We start from the raw sequence: 24,738 nt of genomic DNA on the forward strand, positions 1-24,738 counted from the left end.
AGCCTATATAAAGGGGTTTCGTTTCCATTCAGGAAATACAAACCTTCTATATGGATCCTTTTCAAAGTGTGTTTGCTGAATGATTCTTCCCAGCAGCAGCGATTCTCAGTAACACCTACGCCTGGGAGGGGAAAGTAGGGCTGGTGGGAAGGTTTAGGAAATAGCCTAAACCTCTCTCTAAGTTTCTGAAAAAGAGGAGACAGTAAATGGGTTAGTGATGTCTCCGGGTGTTTTGTGTGGCACCAACACGTGTGGCCTGGCTTGGCGTTAGGCACCCTAGCTATTCTGATGGTGTTTTGGGTCAGACGTGAGATGAAGCCTTAGCCAACCTGACTTTATCTTCTTTGTGTGTCCTGTGACTTTAGGTAACTGCTATTGTGGCTCATCGTGCCCTGGGCACGGCGCTCCAGTATATTGGAGAATTAACCTTTGGAAGACTGAGATGGTGCTTGTGTGTCCTATGACTTTAGGTAACTTGCTATCGTGGCTCGTCGTGCCCTGGGCAGGGCGCTCCAGTATATTGGACAATTAACCTTTGGAAGACTGAGATGGTGACCCTGGAGAGCCTGACTTCATTCTGAACCTGGCCTCTTTCTTTCTGTATGGTATTTTGCAGGTAGTTGCGTGTTCCTTTTGCCTGTGTTCAGAGACATCTGGATGTGGACCAGGTCTGAACTGGCACCCTGTAGCAGCGGTGAACTCAGTTAAGAGGTGGGATCCTCTAGTGCTGATTTGGCACTGAGTTAATGCAGCCACAGGACTTCCAGTTGGCTCGGACGTAGTCATAGCACATGTATAGACACGAGACGGACTGTATCTTGAGCTTCTCTGAGTTTTGTGGCAATTCAGCTCCAAATCCAAACGTGTTAACTCTGATGCCAACCCTCTGGGCCAGGACCAGGATGTGTGCTCAGCTTTCCTTCCTTGCATCCATGAACCCTTCCTGCTGGGCGCGGGAGGGATGGGCAGCCTTCACAGTGAGAGCTGTGTTCACTTTGGGTGAAATGCAGCAAATTGAGGTGCTGACGCTTACGGCTCCTGGGAGTTACTGCCAGCCCTGCGCTGTTTCCTCAGGTGAGCAAACGTCATCTCTGTTCAACATACTTGCTGGGGTGAAGCCTTCTGCATGTCTGTATGAGGTCATTTGCTGTGATAGCAATATCTTGTGTGTTTTCTCATTACAAAGGTGGTTCTGAAGTGTTGTCCTGTCTTAGAGCAGGAAATGGAGGGGCTGAGAGGATTGCTTGAGGCTGTTTGACAAGGCAGCAGCAGCCTGGCGTAGAAGCTGTCTCTTGTCCAAGAGATGCTATTCGGATCCTGTACGCACAAGACTGTCTTCTCCCTCATCCCTGGCTCCTGTGGTCTCTAACTCATGCTTCAGTTGTGGCGTAAGGTGTGGTTGGAGCAGCTTTCCAGCTTGCTGAGCTCCTTGCTGCTCTGACCTCGTCCCTGGCTGAGGTGCCAGCAAGCCCAGCAGCAAACGGCAGGGTGTACTGCTCCGAGTCCGTAACAGCTCTGCTTGGGGTGGCAGTCTTGCTGAACACATCCTAGCTGCGGTGTAGGGATGGAGACCTTGCCACTCTTGGCTAACAATTTACCTTTCCTTGCTTGTAATCTCTTCAGGGCGGCAAGCCAAGCAGGCCCATAGGCATGATCAAAACACGGGATAAATATTCCGAGTGGCCTCATCTATAGGAACAAGCGCGTGGAGGGGGGAATGAGTTCATCTCCTCCATGCTCTTGGCTGTAACAGGGCTGTTCCCATATTCCTCCGCATGCCGCAGTGGGGTGATAAGCTGGTCGCGGGGAGAACGCCCTGTCCCTTCCCTGGAAGAAGAGATTCATCTGAACCTTCCTCCTGGGAGCAGTCCTGGGTAGGCAGCTGTAACTTTCCTTTTCCTCTCGTCCCATGACTGTAAGGGAATATCCAGTTCCTTGCATTGTCCAGAATAATTCCACTGTCCAGAGGATTAGTGTGTTTTGGTATCTGTACACTGGCTGTTTCCTTTCTTGCACTTTTTAGCTGCTTTGTCCCAAGTTGGTGCCTCTGGCCCTTAATAATTTCTCTTGTTCTTGGAATAGCAGGCTATTGCAGGTTGCCTGCAGGAACACATCTGAAATGAAGCAAGGGACATCTCTTCTCTTTCTCTGCTCCAGCCCTGATGACCACGGCTGGAGTTGTGCTGTGGGACGTGGAGCCCCTCTAAAACACCTCTGGTAACAGATCAAAAAATTAAGTGGATCCCCATGACCCTAATTTCAAGGTGTCATAAGCTGGTGTCTAAACCAGTCTGCAGGCTTTCCAGTCCTATCAAGCCTGCTTAAAACACTTAAAAAGAACCGCCCAAACACAGGAAAAAAGTACAAAAGCTTAACAACAGCAAAAGTTATAACTAAAATTTTTACTGTATACAGTTGCCTGAACAGGCGGGGTGAAATTGGTGTGAACTCATGTGCAGCAAGTTGGATCGAGCCGTGTAAAAGGCAGTGGTGAAAGGTGACGTGATAGCCTGTCATGTTAAAGATGGCTTGGATTTCTGGCGCAGAGGTGTGGGTAGAAGGGTGAATGAGAACTATGCTTGGGGGTGTGGGGTGAGGTGGTGTTTTGGAGAGGGGAAGAATTTTATTTGTGATGGGAAGTGCTTCGAGTTTCACTTGCTTTCCTCTGCTGTCCCTTCCCAGCTCTGACAACTCCTCTGTTCTTCAGTGTGCTTGCCCGGGGCTATTGTATATGACTGTTTAAACAGTGTTTAAACAGCCGTAAGCCTGTTTATTTACTAAGGCTATAAATTATCTTGAAATCAGAATTCATCACCCTGCAAATACCTTGTTTTAACAAGCAGGCTGGCTCTCTGCTAGAACGACAATAGTAACAGACCTCCTGGCTGCTCTGCCAAGTCTCTGTCAAGGCCAAGTGTCCTTGCACGGGTAGTTGCTGCCTTCCAGAGATCCAGGCAGGCTCAGAGGGTTGATTTCACGTTGTGGGTTTATCTGCTAGCGTATAGGGGAATGCAGTGGCCAGTACAGGTCTCTGATGGATGAACCGTGTGTTCGAGTTATCTTGTGCTTGCTGGGATTTGCTAGAAAACTAATGATCTGTCTAGTCCAGTATCTTCCAGGCGTTAGCAGCAGTTGTCTCCAAAAGAAAGCACGAGAGGCTGATATTAATCAAGGAATGAGCTTTTCCGAGCTTTTCTTCTTCACTCCACTAGTAATAGGTAAGTCTGGTTTTGAAGCATGTGGCTCTTAAACAACACCAAACCCAGCAGTATCCTGTTCAGCGTTGCTGGGGTTGTTTCCTCAACAACTAGTTTTCCTGAGGCCTCTGACTCATTAAGTAACTGGACAAATTTGTCTGAAAACACAAACATCATGATTTCACTGTGCAAAGTGTAAATTCCTCATGAGGTAACTTCTGTCTCTAATGGTTGAGCTTGGAGATGTGACCAGTCAAGACTAAAAGCTACCAAGGTGGCTGTTGTAAACTCACTGTCTTTCGTTGTCCCGGCAGCTGCACAGGCTGTGGGTTTTCCTGTGGATGCTGAAGTCTATTCTCTTGTTAGAAGCTGAGTGTGGTCCTCACAGTCTGGGGCCCGAATGCTGTTGTATGAGCCTCGTTGATCGGGTTGACTCGCTCTGGCAGGTTTGGTAGCAACCGTTAATCATCTAACTTACCTGTCCTGCACTGTGTAAGCTCTCGCCTCTGCAAATTCCTGGAACCGCAAAAACTCGAGATGGGAAAGATCTGAGGTCATCCAACTTCTCCGTTTTCCCCCTATGGGAGAAGGCTTGTTCCCTACTCTAGTTTTTCCTGTACTAGGTCCAGTTTTAAGTGACTCAAGCAGCAGGGTTTTCATTGTTTCCCTTGGGAGCCTGGCAGATTGGTCACCATGAGAGATGTTTTCCTAATCCTCCACCTGGTCTGTTCCCTTCCTTGATTCCAACCCCGCACTGGAAGAGTGGCCAGCGCAAAGCTACAGTGGGTTAATGCTTGTCAAATGACTTAGTACTGGTTAACTCTTTCTGGGTCACTTTGATATATGTCCTGAATAAAAAAAAAAAAGGCTTTTGAAAGGAGAGTTATGGTGATACTTGTCTTGAAGACTGACAAGCATTCGTAGCATGAGTACCGAGAGCTGTGGTCCGTTATAGGAGCTACAGATTTGTGGAAGCCTTTTTTTCTGCAGAATATAAACATAACTGCAACTGGTGGAAACTGGGAAGATCACCCCTGTAATGCTGAACTAAATGGTGAACTGATGGCTTGTGCCGAGAATTTAGTCAAGAAGCTTGATTTTTCTTTTTTTTAACAAGCTGAGGATTTTCCCATGGATCACTTACTTCGCCTGTCTGTGCTGCCAATGCTGTGTAACCAGTAGCTTGACTGTAATGCTGAAGTAGCTCTTAAAATATCATCTGCTAAATAGATTGGTCGTGATGGGATAAAGCCATTTTCCATGAAAGATGAGTGGGATCAGACCTTGGATATGCTGTCAAATGGGAGCCCGCACAAGAAGGGGGAAATAAATGTTTCAAGTGTGGCCATGCAAGGGACAAAACTAGAAGCAGATCCACTGCTAAGGTAACTCCAGAAATACTTAGGGCAGGGCGAAAAGTTGGTAGTGGTTAAGAGGTCTGTGGTAGTGTAATAACTTGTGAGATGAGAAGCTTTGTTTTTTGCCAAGGGTCGCTTGGGAAGCCGTTTCATGGTTTATCCAAAATGAGCAGTGGGTTCCTCAACTCTAGTTTTTTTTTCTACCCCCGGTTTGACCAGGCATAGGGAGCGATGCTGTATTTGCAGCTCTGCCGGGGAACTACAGGGTGGTTAGTGGGTCTGCATTCCCCTCGCAGCTTTGTGCCACGCACCGGTCCTGCCAACCTCTGGGTGCAAAGGGAGGGACTGCTGCTGTTACGGGGAAGAGAGGTTTCTCCGCTCTGACCAGCGCTGTGGCTGTGCTGGGGGGGGCAAAGCCAAAGAACATGACTAATGGTAACACGAAGAACCACCTTCCGCGCGGCCTGATTCACCCCATCCTTGCACAGATTCAGTCTTTCCTCCAGGAATGTTTGATAATGCAGCACGCACCGCTGAGATCACCCTTCTGGCAAGCGCCTGCTGTGGTATGAGACCCAGTCATCTGGCAGCACATTGCTTACTGCAGTCTCCAAGGCAACCCTCCATGCTGTTCTTCTTTGGAAGCTCTGTGTGTTCGTAAAGAAGCTGTCATCCTTCTTACTGTAAGTGCAGCAGATGTGAAAGGTTTCTACCTGTGCCAATGAACTCCAGACCAGGACGCTGTTGTTCTAAGGAGCAATGCTGCCTTGGCTATAGCATTCCCCGCTGAAAGATGCTATCTGTCCACTCGTGTCACGAAATGTCTTTCTGTCCCACTAGTTGTCCTCTCTGCGTGCTCGCCAAGCCCGTTGCTGTGTCTGTAGCCAGCTGTGCTTGCACAAAGAGGCTGGGCTGCCACGAAGATCACTGGAGATCTCTGCTGAGGCAGGGCCTCGCAGTGCTGGCATGTGCCACCGAAAGGATTCCTTCCAGATGAAGGTGGATTTACCAGTCCTGCAGTTGTTTGCTCCTGGTAAGGAAACAACTGAGCTGCAGCTCAGGCTGTTGTATCCCATGGTGGCTTCTCTTGAGTAGAAGGTGTTGGTTGTACTGCTCTGGAGGAGCAGCCGCCCTCTCTGGCGTGGATATTTAACTTGGCAGTTCAGATGGGTAATTACCTGCCTTCAGCGTCCTGTAAAGAAGTCCTCTGGACTGCTCTAAGAGGCTGTAACTTGGGTAGTGTGGATATCTAGTCCTCTGACTAGCTCTAATAGTCACTCGGTGCTGAATAGAAATGAGCTGACCACTGCCAAAACTCAGTCGGGAACTGCAAGGCTTGAGGTTTGTGTTCAGTCTCCTGCAGCTTACTGAGAGGCTGCTCTTCTGTTTCCTTTTCAGGTTCCTCTATTGGCAATACAGAAACTGAGGTCTGGGGTTTTCCTCTTGCTGAGGAGGAGACTGTACTCTGGGGTGAGCAAGGTAGGGCAAAAACCTGGTGTCCTTTTATGTGAAAGCACCTCCCCGCTAGATTGTATACAGACATGAGACCAGAGGACTCCATTCAGTTTTATCTGCTTAAAAATGGGCATTTAATGTACCTTCTTGATCTTAGTGTCACCGGTGTGTCGCGAGAGACTCCGAACTCGTTGGAGAAAGCCAAAGCCACTATCTTGAAGAAGCTGAACTGCCTGACAGCTGGACTTTAAATGAGGTGACGGTAAGAGCTGGCTTATCCCAAGCATCTCGTGTTCCCTGTGGGTGACAGTGTGTTCCTGAATTATAAAAGCTGCTGTCATTCTTGTCCCCCACTGTGAGTCCTGGGAGGGAAAGTGCTGGATTAGGCACAAGCTCTGGTTCGTTGCGCAGGTGGCTTGCCTGTCTGCTCCGTGTCGAGAGGCAGCCACGGGGAACCCACCCCCCCCAAGAGCTTTCCTACTGCCTGTCTGTTGAAATCTCTGCTCCCAAACCTGGGCAGACCCTCCAGCCAGCACATCTCGGTCCCCGCTTCGCTCTCTCGGCCCTTGGTTTCTCCCGAGACGCCTGCCAACTGCGCCAGACAGCCGGGATGCCGGCGTGTGTTCAGTCAGGCGCTTTCCAGGAACCCTGCGGCAGCTGCCATGTCTGTAAATAGTGTCGCTTGATGTTTCCCGAGGGGTGGAGGGGGGAAACGGTGTTTCCCTCTTGCCATTGGGGGTGATGCCGCAATACTCGTGAGACGGGAGATGCGAGCTGGTTCCCCCAGTGCATCCAGGATCTGGGCCTGCGGAGGGAGAGGGGGGGAAACCTGCCCTTCCAGGCTGCGGTGCCCCAGTTTAGCAGCACAAACTAGACTGGAGTCGCAGGGCAGAGAAACCGAGCAGGGCCGAGGCATTCGGCACTTTGGGTAAGCCTTCAGCCATGATAAGATAAGAATTTGAGTAACTGTGAGGTAGAAAGTCTGCCTAGTGGATTGAGATCACTGTTGTTGAAGGATGTTATGGAGACAATCCACTTATGAGCTTGGCTGCTGTGCTGGATTTAATTGTTTTCTTCTTTTTCCCTGCTCATCTCCCCATCAGCAAGCTGGGGAATACGTGTGGGAAGCAAATCAGCAGACAGTGGCATGCGAAGTGAGTCTCCCTGCTGGCACAGATGTGATTGCAAAGCAATAACACAAGTGGTGATTTCAAGGGCAAAGATAACTTGCTGCTTTCTTGCTTGCAAGCCCTAAAATGGTTTGGAGGAAGGAGGCAAGAACACGAGCCTACTAGTTTGTGAGGGATGTTGGATGCTGCACAGCTGCTTTTTTTATCTAATTGCTTTCTTCAGAGCTCATAGGTGGTGGGGACAAGCTAGCATTACAGCATGCGGTAGTGTGAACTGATGCTTTTCTGGTGGGCAGGCAGACGTGTGTGTTAGTAAGACTCTTGTCTTAGATAAGACAAGCCCTAAAATGTCTGTGGAGGTTTTATCCCCCTCTTTCAGCTCTACTTCGGCAACACGCAGGCTTTCCATCGCCACTGGGTTTGCTGCGCACGTGGTGGGTGAGAAGGGAGCGAGCTCTCCCCTAAACCTCGCCGTACTCAGTTGCAGGAGCGAGCAATCACCTGGTTAACGGATGCGAAGGAGGAGATGATCCTGTATGGTGAGATACAGGTAGCGGGGCTGGTCTTTGAGCGCAAAGGAGATGTGCTGGTAGAAGGGCCAGCCGAGAGGGAGTAAGGGAGCGCTCATGGCGTGCATGGACGCCTGGGGCCAGCCAAGCAGAAGGACAGGAGGGAGTGGGGATCGGCCAAGCAGAAGGCGAGCTGGCGTGAGATCCGGGGCCGGGAAGTCGGCAGGCGCCATGCCATGTGCCATCCAGTGAATTGCGGCATGGAGCGGAGTGGGGTGCAGCTGCTGTGTCCATCGATTGTGGCCGGATCCCAGTAGCGGGAGGCACAAAGAGCATTTCTGTGCAGCGTGCCCTCTGCGGGGTGTCAGTCTGCTGCCCCGCAGGGTGTCTCTGCTGGCGTCTCCCTGAGCAGGACTGAGCCTTCATGCCTTGTCTGGAGAAAACGGAAAGCTTTTAGGTGAAAAAGAGTAGGTGGAAGTGCTTCATGTGCCCCGGGTTAACTCCTCTTTGACCCCCAAAGGGCTTTCGAAGCACCCAAAACTGCTGTGGGTGTGAAATTACCTGGAATAGCATGTGGCATCCCAGAGAGCAGGGTTGTGGAGCAGGATGGTCCGTGTCGCTCGGGGCGCAGAGACAGACCCCTGGCCTGGTCATCTTGCTGTGCACGTCCACGGGAGCAGCCGGGCTGTGCGAGAAGGCTTTCCAAGCAATCCTGTGGGATGTTTTCCTTTGATTCATCAGCTGTAATTCCTCCCGAAGACCTGGCATGCTTTTCCTGGTGGTTTGCCTCCTGTAAGTCATCTGTTCCCATTTGGGACCGTCCGCTCGGGGTGCTGACCTCCAGGCGGCCTTCCCCAGGTTCACTTCCAGGGGATGCAGCCTTCCCTTTCCTTTCCTCTCCCTGCCCCCCGTAGGTATCCCAATAGCTCCCAGCAGCATGAAATCCTCTCGGCTCCCTGTTCCCTGACCCCGTTGTTTGTGTTGGCTTCCTGGGGTGAGAGGTTGCCCCCGATGATTGCGCCGGGTTCCCCGATCTCTTTACTTTTCTCACAGTTTCTAAGACGACCGGTGCAATGAGACACAAATGTCAGACCCTCTTATATCTTGTGTGCCTGGGGACAAGTCTGACTCTGCTCCACCTCCAAGCTGCCGCTGGATTACACAAACCCCTTGTGTTGCTGCTTCTCGGTGTGACTGGTAACAGTTCCCATCCCCAGTTTCACCCCTGCTAGCTTTGAGTACAAACTGAGGCTGGATTTGTGTTGCCTAAATCATGCGGTATCAGAATTGCACTATATCAAAATGAAATGTAGCATTCGGGGTCTGACAACTGGGCTTTCTTCTAATGTGAAACAAGTAGGCGACTCTGTCTTCTGATGCCTCTGAGAGTTGAGGCAGAGGGGGACTACCTTGGGAACCGCTGGAGGACGGGGGGAGCATAAAATCAGTGGGCTGTTGGCCGTTAGCAAACTGATGAACTCTGCTCTGGGGAGACTGCCCCCCTGCAGTACTGTGTCCAGCTTTGGGGTCCCACCAGCAGAAGGACACGGAGCTGTTGGAGTGGGGCCAGAGGAGGCCCCGGAGATGCTGGGAGGGCTGGAGCCCCTCTGCTGGGAGGACAGGCTGGGAGAGTTGGGGGGGTTCAGCCTGGAGAAGAGAAGGCGAAAAAGGGGAGATCTCGGAGCACCTTCCAGTGCCTAAAGGGGCTCCAGGAGAGCTGGGGAGGGACTCTGCATCAGGGAGGGGAAATGGTTTTAAACTGGAAGAGGACAGACTTAGACTAGATATTAGGAAGAAATTTTTCCCTGTGAGGGTGGTGAGGCACTGGCCGAGGTTGCCCAGAGAGGTGGCGGATGCCCCATCCATGGAAACATTCCAGGTCAGGCTGGGTGGGGCTCTGAGCAACCTGATGTAGTTGAAGATATCCCTGCTCGTGGCAGGGGGGGTGGACTAGATGACCTTTATAGGTTCCTTAAACCCAAATTATGCTGTGAACTCTTGGACTTGGGCCTTTAACCTGAGGGATGGAACTCTCCAGGCTGATTCAGAGCTGCTTTTTTCCCCCCCTCAAAGTACCTCGTTTGGGCACCTCACAGGCAAGGCCAGCTGTTGTGAGCTGCGTAGCTCAGTTCTCCATCCAGTGCTGCCTACACTTGTTTCCCTTCCCTGCCCACTCACTTCTGCTTTCTCCTCTTGGCTCCTTCCCTGCTGGCCTTTGGGAGAGGGGTCTGGGGCTTGTAGCCTGCAGACCTGCCCCTTTGCCGCTTCCTTGGACCTTCTTGGTGGTGCTTCAGGAGCCCTTGTGCCTTGGGTGAGAGAGACATCTAGTGGGGTCGGAGCTTAGGGACCGAGGTTTTTTTTTCTTTTTTCTTTAACTCTCGTGTTTTAATTTTTTTTTTTTTTTAAATCCTTACAAAGGGCTGGCTGATTTCTGTAGGAGCAGGAACTGAGGTTTCTGAGGAGTCCTGTGGTGTTGATTGCCTTGGGGTGGAGTAGACCTCTGGTGGGCCTGTTGGTGGGTATTTTGTCTTTCACCTGCTGCTGTGTGCATCTTGGTTGGGGCTCTTGGTTCCCCTGACCCTCTCTGGAGGTGGCTCTCCTCCACCGAGGAGGTATCTTCTGTCTTGGTCTTGGGTTGTGACAAGGTGTGGTGGGCCCTCTGGCACCTAGGTGTTGACCAGCTTAGTCTAAGGGAAGAGTCTGACTTCAAGGGGAGCACCAGAGAGGAACACGGCTGCGTGAGAGCGAAAGGACCTGTCTGGGATGGACCCAGGCCTCCGAGAGCCCCCCCTGCCCCTCGCATGTCTCCCTGCTTCCCCAAGGTGGGGCTAATCTTTAACTTAATGGTTTTGTTTTCCAAGAGCACGAGGAGCTGCGAAGGGCGTGTAACTGGACCGCACCTTTGCACTTGGACATAGACACGCACCGCCTTCCTTGCAGGTCTTGGACAGTGAGGATGGCTTGGGAAGATAGCCCCACTTCAACACCATCATCTCCAGATTACCAGAGCAAACCAGAGCACTCAGCTGCTTTATTGCTTCTCTTCTGGCTCCTGTACGTGCCAATGGGTTTTAGGCAACCCTAATGTCTTGCTGTAGTAGGGAGTTGCAGCTCTGTGTTGGTACCTACCAGCCCTCGGGAGACCCTTGGGAGATGGTGACCGTGAAAGCTGGGTAAGGGGGGATCCAAAGCAGTTATCGCACTGCTTTGAAGCAGTGAGTCCCTGCAAAGCTTTGGGATAGGGTGGTCCTTGTAACACCAGTTTCCTCCCTCTTCCAGGGAAAATTACACTCTCTCCTTTCTCTGTACAAGAGAAATACTCCAGACCAGGTTATCAAACCCTGGAGGTGGATTTGAGGGCACTGGCCGCTCTCTGACAAGGGGAAGGTGACACTGGAGTCATAGCTGAGCCATTTGTTAATGTTCTCAGTGCTTCTTCAACATCTCCTTTGCCAAACTGGAGCACTCAAGACCGCAATCCAAACAAGACTCCCCTTGAGTTATAGGCACAGTAAACACATGTCCGAAGCGATGCCAGGAGAGAACGTGGCGTTTTGGTCTCTGCTCACTTCCCTTGTACATTAGGCGATGCTACAGAAGGTGTGTGGCCATCCCCGGCATTGTGAACTGCAGCGGTGAGAAGGAGCCCTTCATCATGGGTTTGCTGAGAGGTCCCTCGGAGCAGAAACGAGTGCAGTCTTCCCAGGTAATCAGATCCCAGTTACATCTGTTTGGGGTGTAAAGGAAATATGCTGGCAAAAGCAAGGATGATTTTGATGCCTGAGCCAAAAAGGCTTTTAAGAAATTCCCCCCCCCCTCTCCCCCGTAATTCAGGGCAGATGATACTTAGTGTAGAGCTGATATCAAGTGATGGGGAAGCACTGCTGATCTGTGCGCCTCAAGGAAAGGCTGCGAGGCTGAGCCAGCCTTGGAGACCACTCTGCCGCCGTGGGTTTGTGCTGCCCGGGACTGAGCCGGCTTCCTCAACGCCCCTCTCGTGCTCAGAGCCAGCCTGTTGTCAGGGCTTTTGGGGAGGAGAAGAGGAACTGTGTCACACCTTTCCCTGGTGGGTGATGGTGAAACCCACCTGAACACAGTTTGATTTGGTTTTGATTGCACAGGGTTCACGCTCCTGTTAGGAAAAGGGTTTACTGCACAGTTCTTGCTCGGCCCCGATGTCCTCCTGGCTGAGGCAGGATCCCAGAGCTGCACAAGGGAGGGGGAGTAAATGCTGCATCTTGTGCTGAACAGGTGAGGAAGCATCCCACTGCACTTCCACTGTGTGCAGGTGCTGGAGCGTGAATCGCTGGGCTTTGATGCCTTTGGGTGAGCTGATTTACTTCTCCTTTTCTCTTGCATTTAGTCCAGGCAGGACTGTTCTGGAAGGGATGTGACAAAGTGCCCCGTGGCACGGCGGGGAGCAGGCACATCGGAGGCTGGAAAATTCAGGGGTGAGGGTGATGTTGGGACTCTTGCAAGTAAGACAACGGCACAGATCTCCTGAGTGGTTGACTCAGAGGACCTTCTCTCTCCAGGAGGTGGGTTGGATTTGGCTGGCTGTGGTATTTAGCCAGCAGTGCTGTGCTGGGAAGAGTGCACAGGTCCTGGAATTGTCCATGGAGGAACTGGTGTTCCCAAATCTGCCAGGAGATGGGGTGGCTGGTGTAGCAGCGGGCAGTCCTGTGGCTCCGGGCTGAGAATGTGAGTTTTTTGGCTGAGTCCCGGAGGCTGGGACAGGGGTGTGAGAGGGATGTGTGTGCCTTTTGGTGGTGTCTCGGTCAGGCACCTGGTTATCCAGGGCATCTCCTGGGTATCGTCTATAAGCCATCAAGTTTGGGGAAATCATTTGTGGGGCATGTGTCTGGGGGAGCTAACTGCAAACTGGGATACTGCAGAATTAAACCATTCATGCTATAAAAGCATCAATGTGTATCCTCCCTGTGTGAGATATTCGGCTCGGACACTGGCCTGCAGTACCCCCAGCATGGGTTTCTGGTCTCTTATTGATGCCAAGAGCTGAGCCCCTCTTGTCAGGAGCAGTTCTAGGAGGTAGGGAGCAGTAGTTTTGGGGTTTGGCTGACTTTTCTCTTTTCCCCGTTTCTGTTTAAGTGATGTCATCAAGCCTGGTCTGTGCCGCAGGAAGCAGACAGCTCTTCCGCACACAGGAAACAGCCAGCGCAGGACCTGTCCTGCACCCACGCCTGGAGCCCACCCCAGTGGCGAGACAGGAGTGAGGGGCTGGACAGAGGTAAGGAAAGCTGCAGGAATTGGGGGAGGGAAGACCCCCAGGCAGCAGAGGGTGATTCGGACACAGAAGCAGCTGATGGCTTCAGAGAGGCAAATTGTGCCTGTGGGGACTTTTTTGCTTATGGTGGGGAAAACAGAGCGTGGAGCCTGGCTGGCATCAGGGGAGAGACACAGCAAGGAGCAGTTTGGGGCCTGCGGTCAGCTGCCTGCGTGCGCAATCTGTCCTGCGCCTTAGCCCGAGGGGTTTCCCCACTCCTAGAAGTGCGCAGCCCTCGCATCGGAGCGCAGATTCGCTGCAGGCAACCAGCTCCTACCAGTCCCTTTGAGACAGAGGTGCCCTTTACCGAACCATCTTGCCAATGGTTTCAGGGAGACTGTACCAGAAAAAGCATTTCTCTCCCCAGTGTGGTGCTGAGAGTGCAGACCAGAGCGCTGTGGGGATGCCCTGGCACCCATCCTGGGTCCACTCGTGTACCATAGATTAGGGGTCAGCTACTGACTAGTTGCCTGCGTGCAGCGGTCTTTTCTTTTTCTTTTTTTTTTTTTCTTCTTAACATTGCTGCAGGATTGTGTAAGCACAGATATAAAAATGTTCCTTAACTCTGTTACTCTGCAGAGAGATCTGAGGCATCGACTCTCCTCCTGTGAGCCCTCGCAGCCCGGTTTCTGGTGCACCCCAGACCATACGCCAGCCAACGCTGCCTGCACAGCTCAAAGGTGAGACTGCAAAGCAATTAAAATCCTCTGGTCTGCAGCAGAAAGCAGCTGGCAGGAACAGAGTAGCCATGTGCTGCACAAAACCAGCCTAGGCTGGACTTTGTTGGGATGCTGGTAATGACTTTGTGTTTTTTCTGCCTTTTTTTTTTTCCCTAGGGGGTGTTTTGCCTGCCCTGGGAGAGAAGCAGTGTGCAGAAAGCAGCAGTCTTTGATTCCAGCTCCTGCTAAGCCCATGGCAACACTGGGGTGAGTGCTGGATGTGGGGATGACTCCTACAGGTTTCTGGGTGGGAACTGGCATCAAGAATTGCTTAAGTGTGATGCTCAAGATCTCCCTGGACACTGAAAATGCTGGAGCCTGGCTCTTTTCTTAAGGATGCCTGGACCAGCACGCTGGAGCTGCTGCGCAGGCGAGGGTACAGGATTAAAGTGTTTTATCTGCATGTTTCCTAGCTCAGAATTGCCCAGAAGCTCGAGAAGAACCACACCGTCAGAGTATTAGAAAATAACCCAGTTTATTAGAGTATCTCCACTTCATGTAGAGTTTTACAAAACACTTTATTTACAGGTGAGAAAGGGACTAACTAAACCCAATGGGAGTGTGCAGGCTATGCAGAAAAAAAGAAATCAAATCAGCACATTCACAAGTTATGTAGTTGTATTTTTCTTTACAAAAGTAAGAAGGGTCTAAGACTGGTGTCTGGCACAGCTAACCGCTGTTGTCGTTGCAGGGGACGTGCTCCAGGAAAGCATTCAGTGCTGTCCTTCGGCTTGTCCCAGCGAGGAAGGGGAAGTCAGTGGGTGCAGCACAACTCCGAGCAGCTGCAGCTCAGAAGAAAGTGCGTCAGCTGAACCACGGTGTGGTGTTAAGGCACACAGTGGCAATGCCAGTGGGCCCGGGTCCCTATGGCGGGCGACCATCTGCGCCAGAAGCACTGCACGCTGTTATTCTTGGGGTAAGTGACACTCTGTTTCTTGCAGCCCCACAGCCCCGGACTCGGTGTGACCAACAGCCCCATCACCTGGAGGATGGAGACCCCAGCGTGGGACACCCAGCAAGGGAGGGATCCCAAAGTGGATCCCCCCCAAAACCACGGTAAGAACTCCTTCCCCTCCCCCCATGACTGAAGACCAGAAAAAGGGGTGCGGACGGCAGTTTGAAAACAAACGAAGGAGATAGACTATATTCTGAAAGCTTGTTTTTGAACCTGTCCCAATAAAGTTTGCCTCTAAAACACAAAGTGTTTGTCATTTTTCTTTTTTTTTTTTTTAATTTAATTTTTTTTTTTTTTATTTTCTAAGTTTAATGTTATACCTATCTCGAATGACTGCTCCTTGAAGTTGTTCATGGGAGCAGTGCTGGCTTACCCTTAAAGGGAAATGTCTTACCCTCCAAACATTGAATTCAAAGTTGAGATGTGGGAACACTAAAGGCAAAACTAAACCATCAACTCGGGCTGGTCGTAGACAGACTGAGTCCCAGGCGGTTGCGGCGAGGTAGAGGGAGGGTTGAAGTTCACAGTAGAGGCTGTGCGCTGCCAGCAGGACATGACATACCACATCTCAGCTGGTGGTGTCCATGACCCCGCAGGGATGAACGTGTCCCTAAAGCCCCGTCTGCTGTTTGATCCAGTCTCGCAGGCTGGTCACCCGGCTGTAGACCCCGGGCTTGTTCCTCTGCGCGCAGCCATCGCCCCAGCTCACCACGCCGGCCAGGAACATCCGATTGCTGGGCTCCACGCTGACCAGGGGCCCCCCAGAGTCTCCCTGTACGGACAAACAGTAGCATAAGCACCACCCTGATACACTAGCCTAATGCCAAGTGATAAGCACTAATTAATTATTGTGATTTAAAGTCTCAAAACCAATCCTAAGTCAGCTGTCTGTACAGTTTCCTGAATCAAGAAAAAACTGTACATACAGCAAAAGCAAATATTTAAGTATGGCAATAAGAGTCACAGTGCCAGAATAAAGAGCTCAACAAGCAGCCTATCTTGCTAACTGAGGCTCTGGGTAACAAAGTGGAGTGTGGTTGCACTGTTCTCCTACCTGCTGCGATGTTTTTGAGTCTAAGTCGTGCGTTTGTGGGCTGCAGTTTTTGAGACTAAGTCATGCGTCGACAGAATTCGTTGCTCAGGCCCTTTCCAATTCGTCCGTTGCCCAAATCAAAGAGGATCCACGTAGATTTGTTGTATATTAAATGTAGAAATGTGGGTGGAAGTGCCAGAATCAAAAAAAAAAGGGCTGAGCAAGCAGCCTGTCTACCTAACTAAGGCTCCTCCTCACAGCAATAAACCCGAGTGCCGCCGCGGCGCTGGCCTACCTGGCAGGCGTCCACGCCGCCCGTCAGGATCCCCACGCACATCATGCGCGGCGTCAGCTGGTCCGTCAGCAGCTGGTTGCACACCGTCTGGTTGATGAGCCGGATTTCTGCTTTCTGCAAGATGGAGGCGCCGCTGCCTGCGAGGAGAGATGGGCAGCCTCAGTAAAAACGTGTGGTGTTTCCCCCCCAACTGCGCGCTTCGTTCAGGCTCTGAACAACCGACTAGTTGCCCGGTAAATCCCCGTCGCAACAACCCATTTTTTTCCAGCAGGACCGAGACGTTAACTTTGTGCACTCCCAAGGGAATCTTGTTTGATTCCGGTCTCGAGGCAAGCGAATCCATTTCCATCGCGTACAGCCAGCCCCCCTTTTCACTAAAGCCACACGTCAAAATACATCAACGCGGCCCCAAATTCGTAAATTCACCTCCTTCCACGGTGGCTCCCCATCCGGTCACCCACAGGTCCTTGCCCACGGGGAAGCTGTGGCTGGCATCGGGCAGGCAGATGGGCTGGACGACGGAGGAGAAGGTGACGGGGCTCTGCAGCTCCACGACGGCAATGTCGTAGTCGTAGGTGTAGTCGTTGAAGTAGGGGTGGGTGATGATGCGCTTGATTTTCCGTGTTTGCACATTGGCGCCGTTGCGGTTGCCTTGGTCGGTCAGGCCCAGGTAGGCTGTCCACAGGCTAGTGTCCGAGTACCTGCACGAGTCACGAAACACAGGGCAGGGTGAATCCCCGTCTCACAGACAGTGTAGCTCGCAACCTTAAACAGTTTCCTTGAGAAACACCTGTAAAAGTCGCTTTTTTCCTATTCAAACGCCTGAAAAGGGCAGCGCCACAGTGCGTGGGGCCCCGATCCGGCTCCCACCTACCAGATGCCCTGCGGGAAGCAGTGTGCGGCCGACACCAGCCAGCTCTCCGAGATCAGCGAGGCCCCGCAGATGTGGCCCTGGCCCTTGACGTGGAGGCTGACCTGCCACGGCCACTCTCCCACCTCCGAGTTCTGCCCGCCGACGATCCGCGACTTCCTCGTGTAGGAGCGGATCCCGCAGTCTGGGGTGGGGAAGGAGAAGGGGCACTTGGTTACTCCTGCTCCCGTTCAGCTCGTTCCTCCGGGACACCTCCTGCAGCACAAGTGCCCCGTTACCCACACCGGGATGGCCGACGCCATCAGCACGGGAGCACAAATGCTAAATTTGCTGAAATATTTACCGGCCAGGTCCATAAATGTGCAGACAAACCCCTCTATTACCTGTGTAAGCCCTCCCGAACACCACAGACATCCCACACGCTGCTGAGAAACACAGCTCGGCTATTTTCAGCTCCACCTATCGCTCAGAAAAACCCAGCGGCTCTCTCTGCCGCACTTAAGTGTTTCTCTAAGGGGCCCAGCGCAGAAACCCGTGTTCCCCCCCTTCCCCAGGGTACTCACTGCAGTTGTCCTCGTCAGAATTGTCTTCGCAGTCCTGCTCCCCATCGCACTCCGGGTTCTGCTTGCTGATGCAGCGCCCGCTGCGGCACTTGTACGTGTGTTCCTTGCAGGGGACTGTTGTGTGCACCGCTGCAGGCAGGACAGAGGGAGAAGGGTGAGCCCCAGTTCTGGGGAGGTCGCGCCATCCAGGAGCCCTTCACCTCTTCAGCCCATCCCCAGGACATCGCCACCCCGTGAAAAAAATGCACGCCAGGATTCCCGGCCACGAAGAAATCCGCCTTTGAGGGGAGATGCCCCTCCGCAGCCCATCCTCACCGTTGCTGCAGCTGCCCTCGTCGCTCCCGTCCCCGCAGTCGTCCTTGCCGTCACACTTCTGTGCGTTGGGGATGCACTTCCCATTGGCGCACTTGAAGCTGTCGGCTGCACAACCTGGGGGAGAGCAGCTCCTGAGAGCCGGCAAAGCCCACAGCACCTCCAGCACGCGGCCGTGTCCATCTCCCCTTCCCCCCGAGACAAGCAAAGCCTCTGCAGCCACACCGCACAAACGCCTGTGTCCTGCGTCCCCGGTCTTTTCTTCTCTAAACTGCACACCGCCACTGATTTATGCAGCCCTTTCTTTCCTCAAAGCCTGATTTCCTACGCTTTTGCTCATCCTTCTTTTTCTCCCCTGCGGATGGATGGTATTTTGGGTTTCTTGCCTTCTTCCATCATTCCCTTCACCTTGCTCAAGCCCTCGGCCCTTTCTGCCCGCGGGGCGAGTTACTTACTGCACTGCAGCTCGTCGCTGTTGTCGCCGCAGTCGTTCACGTTGTCACAGACCCAGAACTTGGGCTTGCACCAGCCGTTCTGGCACTTGAACTGCTGGTCGGTACAGGCTGAAAAGGGAGAGCGAGAAATGAGGGGCGAGACCTGCAAAAGGCACCTGTGGAGTCATCATCGCCAGCGACCCGTCTGCCGCGGCACCCAAGCACCCGGGAAGAAGCGCACCAGAAAACGGCACGACAGCGCGGGGCCACACACACAATTGCGTAAACACATACCGCGATTAAGCTACAGCACTGTATTTCCACCGCTCTGGACAACAAAACTATTTGGAGTGCTGCGGTGTCTCAGGCTGAAGAGGACATAAGGGCAGCAGGACAGCCAGAGGCAACAACTCAACCAAAGCTACAAGCAGTGGGAAAGCACCCGAGATAACCGCATCGGGGCGCGGGCAGCCCTTCCTCAGAAAACAGCCCCCTACCCGGGAAAGAGACCCCAAACCAGGGGATCCCGTCCTCTCTAATTACCCGCAGACCCTGGGCAATAACATTACCTATGGGATAGTTCTGCTAATCCAAGAGGAAAACTTACTGCGCAAAGAAACAACTCCTGTGTATCACACAGGTTTTCCAGATGGGCTCTGCAATACCTGCCCGGTTCGGTATCAAAAAACATCCCTTTACACCACCCGGCTCAGCCAAACCCACAACAGCTTTGAGGATGAAACGGAAAAACACAGTCCCAGCTGGGAGGGACTGGAAAGGGAGGGAGATCCCACTGGGAGAGGGCTGGATTAGCAGGAACCCATGGCTCCTATGTGCTGGGAAAGGATCCCAAATTGATTCCGCTGGTGCTCGCGAGGGAGAGAATGGCAGCTGATCCGCAAAGCCTCAGCGCTAAGGCTACGCTACCCAGAACAAGCCCACAGCAAATACCCGTGCCCACCTCAGGGCAGCGCAGCCCTTCCCGTGGCAAGCCGAAATGAAACGGAAGGACGGAAGACTTACTGCAGGATCTCTCGTCGCTGCCGTCTACGCAGTCCAGCCACCCGTCGCAGCGCATGCTTCTGTCAATACAGCGGCCAGTGTCGCAGGTAAACTTGCCAGGGCAGGCTGAGAGGGGAGAAGGCGATAAAACAACGCGTGAGCCTTCCAGTCATCCCCTCTATGTCCCTCCCCCATGGCACGCAACATTCCCCGAGCCCGCTTACAGCATCCGGCATTAAAACCATCTTTTCCTCTCAACAGAGCGGGAATACAAGGAGGTTTGCAGGAAAATAAGACACGCTCCCGTCCCCTGGAAAAGCACGCCTCCCACTTTACGGGGCAGCGTAAGCGCAGAGGAGGGAGAGCCTCCAGACTTCAGACCCTCAGTTCCTCCCCACAGCCTCAGGGTTTCCACTCACGATCGCTGGAGTCGTAGGAGAGGTACTCGGCAGAGAAGCCAGTGTCCGTGTGGGACTGGTCTGAGTGGAACCGGACCTCTATTTTGTTGGTAGTACTGGCCACCACAAACTGGGAACGCTCCCCACAGTACCTGCAGGGAGAGAGAGCAAAGATGAGCGGAGTGCTGTAGGGTCAGCACTGGGCAAACCGTCTCCCGTCCCCGAACTCCCCATCAGCACCGAGGGTCGCCTCTCACACCCAGAGAGCGAAGGGGGCAGGGGAACAGGGAGCACAAACTGCTGGACAAACGCAGGAGACGAATTTTCCTGCCGTTGGCGGAAGGTTCGGGCCAGTTGCAAACACCAAGTTGTGGCCCTAGAAAGGATTGGGAGCGAGTTCAACCAAATCCCACCCCGGCTCCGGATTTGCGCAGCCTTTAAGGCTGCAGGATCCCATCCCGCCGCGGGTCGGCAGGAATCGCTAACACAAGCATCCCTGCAGGAACCGCAGACGCAGGTGCTGACTTGGAAACCCTCTCTCTTCGAGGAAGGGTCAAGTTCCTTTGCCCAAAATGTTGTGAAACGACACCGCTCGCTCCCCCGGCGCAGTACCAGGTTGTCTTTGTGGCTCAGCCCACGTTAGGTTGTGCAATAGCAAACAATAAATGTAACAGTAAACGCATCACAGAACGCAACGCAATTACCCTAACAATGGAGATTTGCTCATTCAAGCAAAACCGCGCCAGATGTTTCTGCCTTTCTGCACGCGAGGCACGTGACGCGATGTTTCGCAGCATTTTGGGGGGGGGACGCAGCTGCAGCAGGCAACAAACGCAGGGTCCGATCCCCAGAACCAAGCGGGCTGCTCCCCTCCCACCACGGGGCATCGAGCTCCGAGAGCGGGTCAGACCCCAGCACCCTCCTGCCTCATCATATCCCAAAAAGCACCGGCACGCTTGTTCCCACAGCCAGTTTAAGGAAAGCAGGAGTTGCCATATAACTAAACTCAGCCCCCCCAACTCCAAGGGGCAATGCCGGGGGTCAGACAGCGCCAGCGCCCGACACCTACCTCGTGCTGTTGATCTGCACGTAGTCCTTGGTGCAGGAGCTGACCGGGACCCCGGGCTCCAGCACAAAGAACATGTTGAAACGCACCTTCACGTTCTTTTTAGGGGGAACCTGCAAAAGGAAGCAGAGTCAGCGGCACGTTGTTTTCCCCAGCAGAGAAAAATCAGACTAAGTTCCGTGGGTAAAGGGTTTGCGGGGAGGACAGAAGATAACCGGAAAAGGAAAGAAATCAAGCAGGAAAAGCAGAACCTTCCTGAAAAGCCACTGTTGCTCATCCTGACTTTAGGCATTGCTCGGCTTGCTGAGCCCAGATCCAACAGGGACACAGAGACGGGTTGAAGCCAGACCTCTGTCGACGGTGCCTGCTCTCCCAGGGCAGAAGGTTTCCCCCACCACCAGTCTCGCCAGCAAGTGACTGGCCCGTCCCAAAGCCCACGTGCTTTTTGTGGAAATCTACCGTTATTGGGGGCTACGGTGTTGCGCGGGGTTCGAGCCTCTCGCGGCCTCTTCTGCCTTCCTCCAGCCATGTCAGGCTCTACGCCTCTAGGCAGCATCTGCCGTGAGCTGGTTTGCACGGTGTCCTGCACCACCAAGTTCATTTGACAGACTAATTAAGGTGAAGAGAGGACCCCGTCTTACCTCGATGTTCCAGACACAGTCCATGGCTGGGGGGTAGTGTGCCGGGTAATAGGGAGTCGTGAAGGTGCCGCTCTCTCCTTTCAGAGTCCCACCGCAGACTAGAAGATAAGCGAGAAGATGAGAACAGGTTAGAGACGCAGAGAGACGTGGTTTCCCCGAGCCTTAGCTGGCTATCGCCCGAGGCCTGAAGGGAGGCAGATGCAACAGGCTCTAACAAGGTTAAGTCGATCTCTGGAGCGAGCAGCTCTGCTCCGAGGCTCGGAGAGAACCCAGGAGATCAATTAAGGGCTTCCTGCGTACATCGATCTGCATGTCTAATCCAACATAATTCTTATTTTGCCCTCCTCAAGGGACATCATTACAGCAGCCAAGAGCACGGTGGGCAAGGCAAGCTCCAAGAGGCGCGATGTCACCTGCTGCCAGGTCTCCTGGCCCTGGAAACACCCTGGCGAACTGACCGCAGCCACAGCTGCGCCTCCCTCTTCAGTTGCCCGTGGCACGGAGAGACAGGGGGAACTGGGCCAAAGCCTCTGCTCACCTTTCATCTTGGGGAGCTGGAAGAACTCGGCCTTAAAGCCGGGGAATCTCCCCTCCTTGTTGGTAACCAACGTGACGAGCATGACGTTCTGGGAGGACAGGAAGGTCAGGTTGTAGGAAGGGGCGTAATTCCCACAGAGCCTAGGAAGGAAAGGACAAGATGCGTGAAACATAACTGCGTAGAGAGCCTCAAGCAGCACAGATCGCCTCTGAGCAGCCGCAGGAGCTCAGTTACCAGCAGGACTTCTCAGTGTCACCCTGCCACCGCGCGCCAGGACTCGGTGCCATGCAGAAACCTGATGGGGACACTCACCTGACCAAAGCGTGGGGCTCCACGGGGCTCAGAGAGTTGTACACCTTGATGTAGTCGCTGTTGTCTGCGCACTGCTCCAGCTCCAGCGTCCTGAAGGTCAGGCTGATGATGGAGTTGGCGTCCGCCCTCAGTGTCCAGTAGCAGAGCGCGTTGTTGGGGTACGGGCTGTTGGGGAAGCCCGGCGTGGTGAAACTGGTGATCTCCCCTTCCTTGGCGTGGAGGGCAAACATGCAGCTCTCTGCCCAAGAGAGCGGGGAAGAGTTAACGAAGCAAACGAGGAGGTTGTGCCCTGCTCTTCCCCTGAGAGATGCAGAGCGTGGCACTTGTAATTCCTCGCCTGCCTGCAGGTTGTCCCTGGGCAGAGCCTCTTGCAGGGAGCACCCTTGCTCACCAAACTCCATCTACAAAGTGAGGCACTGGGGAAGGACAGCCAGGGCCACCCGCTACTGCTAGACAACGGCAAAGCCCGTGCCGCAGTCTGGCCAACCCCAAACCAGCTCCAAGCAGGACACGGAGGTCTGCCTTGCACACAGAGCACCTCTCTCCAGGCCCTTTCCCACCTTGCACGGGAAATCGCCACCCCAAAGAAGGCTGGGGATGCACAGAGGCTGTTATGAGACTGAAGAAGAACAGTACTTACTGTTCCGAGCGGAGTAAGCTATGCTGGGGTCGGCAGCTGCAGGAGAAAACAGAGGTGGTGTCATCCTTTGAGCTGTGCAAAGTCCCTGGGCGCAAAGCTGAAGCGGTCCCTGGGATCTGCACTGATTTGGCCTTGCTTGTGGGGTCTCTCCGGGCCAGCTGGCCACGGGGAGGCTGCTCCTGCCTGGGCTTTGGGGAGCCGAGCGACCAAGCTTTCCCTCTGCAGGAGGGAGGATTTGTCCCTGTCCCTCTTCAGAGGAGAACACAGAGTTGGAGTGAAGGGGAGGGGGTCTGCACAGCCTCCCCGAGTCTGCATGGCCCATCAAAGCAGCGCTGAGAAAGCCAGATCCTTACGCTCAACCTCAGAGCGATCCCCGGGGCCGAAGAACCCAAAGGAGGGCTGCAACCGGCAGCTTACCCCCCAAAACGAAATGTGTGTCCCCTCCCCGCCCCAGTCCCACCCAGAGGCTCAGGGACGGCGGAGCCAGCACTCACGGAAAGCGACGACCGACTCCACCTTCAGCATGGGGTTTCGCAGGCGGGGGTTCCACCTCTGGACCAGGCTCTGCTTGTCCGCCATCGCCCTGTCCAGACTCTCCTCCCGGTACTTGGGGACAACGAACTCGGACCAGTAGTAGGCAATGACGCTGCCCTCGCTGCAGGGGAAGGGCCGTTATGGGGTGAGAGCAAGGACAGATGGGGGAGGGCTCAAGTGTCAGTAGAAGAAGGGTCCAAGCTACTTAACGAGCCATTTTTGAAGGACAGCCATGGGAAAGGGAGAGTCTTAACGACAAGCTAAGCAAACTGCGCCCAGCAAAGGCTCCTGCCAGCCCGGGGAGTCCCTTTCAAAGCTGCCAGACGCCACCCACTGCAGTTCATAGTGCTCCACTGTACCATACCTGGATTTTCCCAAGACACCTCCCTCAGCACACAGTTATGAGAACTGGCAGAAAACAATATGTGTTTTCAGGTCGCTTTTCACTGCTCACCCGTTACTGTGTCACTCAGGGTGGCTAATGAGGTGTCCCCGCGCATAGCAGCCCAGGAATGAGGGTCCATGACTGCGGGACATCGCCGCATCGCCCCCCTCCACCCCCAGAGAGGGCTCAGACAGCACCCAACACTCACCTGAACGCAGTTATCACCGTCTCTTTGTGGTAAGGACCAATATCTGCATGATTCCTGTAGATTTCCTCCACCTGAAAGGTTTAAAGAAGGGTGTTCAGCCTGTCTAGAAGTGAGGAGGAGGGAAAGGCTAAAGACAGACAGAGCTTCAAGCCCGCTATGGAAAATCAGGGCACATCCCCAGCACCCCTGGCTGCAGGAATCTGCAGAGGGAAAGTTGAGAGTCTCAGAAGAGGGACTTTCCCCAGAGGAAAAGGGAAAGTTGAGAGTCCCAGAAGCGCTCAGACCGGCACACCACAGCCTGCTCTGACACAGCTCGCCCGGCTTTATCCCGGGGGAAGCACAACGAATACCCATATCTGAGGGGAAAGGCAAGACCAGCCACGGCTTCAGCACGAGGGGCCGACACGCTCCTGCCTCAGCTCCCAGCCCTGACTCATCCGCTGGCCTCAGGATTTGCCCAGGCAGCCTCCTACGGCACACGCTGGGTGGCAGAGGCAGGGAGACACGGTGGCACCGGGCTGGAGCTGCGATGCCAAGACCCAGTTTAAAGGCAGGCTCCCTGCGCCCGGCCCAGCGTGTCACGGCGAGCGGGGAGAGCCGAGAGGAGCGAGAAAGCTCCAAGCAGCCTTACGTGCAAGATCCCCGTGGCCACAGGGGGAAGAGGACAAAGTCCTGCTCGCAGGAGGAGGGATGCAAGAAACCTCTTACCGTGCTCTTCACCTTCTTGGCCAGCATGATGAAGTCCGGCGAGCTGGAGTTCTCGTAAGCGTCAAGGAAGTCCCAGTTCAGGACCCTCAAGTGGCCATTGAAAATCTTCTGGACGGGCGCGTTCCTGTCTATAAGGCAACAGTTCAGCGTCAGAAAGGGCAGTGAGGGCCGGGACAGTGGCACGGCAGGGG

At 53.7% G+C, this 24,738-nt stretch overlaps 1 protein-coding gene across 1 annotated transcript in view; it reads right to left on the reverse strand.

The window, feature by feature from the left end:
- Positions 1-15,217: 15,217 nt before the first annotated feature.
- Positions 15,218-24,738, reverse strand: part of ST14 (suppression of tumorigenicity 14 (colon carcinoma)) — a 9,919-nt gene continuing 398 nt past the window's right edge. The window contains exons 2-18 of the mRNA XM_009890794.1: positions 24,548-24,675; positions 23,840-23,910; positions 23,207-23,367; positions 22,713-22,748; positions 22,073-22,310; positions 21,761-21,900; positions 21,223-21,320; positions 20,585-20,694; positions 19,537-19,667; positions 19,139-19,243; positions 18,137-18,244; positions 17,691-17,798; positions 17,370-17,498; positions 16,810-16,990; positions 16,362-16,636; positions 15,936-16,072; positions 15,218-15,379 (exon numbers count right to left, since the gene is read on the reverse strand). Coding sequence (XP_009889096.1) covers positions 15,218-15,379; positions 15,936-16,072; positions 16,362-16,636; positions 16,810-16,990; positions 17,370-17,498; positions 17,691-17,798; positions 18,137-18,244; positions 19,139-19,243; positions 19,537-19,667; positions 20,585-20,694; positions 21,223-21,320; positions 21,761-21,900; positions 22,073-22,310; positions 22,713-22,748; positions 23,207-23,367; positions 23,840-23,910; positions 24,548-24,675 — 2,318 coding nt within the window. The remainder of the gene's footprint in view (positions 15,380-15,935; positions 16,073-16,361; positions 16,637-16,809; positions 16,991-17,369; positions 17,499-17,690; positions 17,799-18,136; positions 18,245-19,138; positions 19,244-19,536; positions 19,668-20,584; positions 20,695-21,222; positions 21,321-21,760; positions 21,901-22,072; positions 22,311-22,712; positions 22,749-23,206; positions 23,368-23,839; positions 23,911-24,547; positions 24,676-24,738) is intronic.

Source organism: Charadrius vociferus, unplaced genomic scaffold (assembly GCF_000708025.1).
Source record: "Charadrius vociferus isolate BGI_N301 unplaced genomic scaffold, ASM70802v2 scaffold858, whole genome shotgun sequence".
Lineage (NCBI taxonomy): Eukaryota > Metazoa > Chordata > Aves > Charadriiformes > Charadriidae > Charadrius > Charadrius vociferus.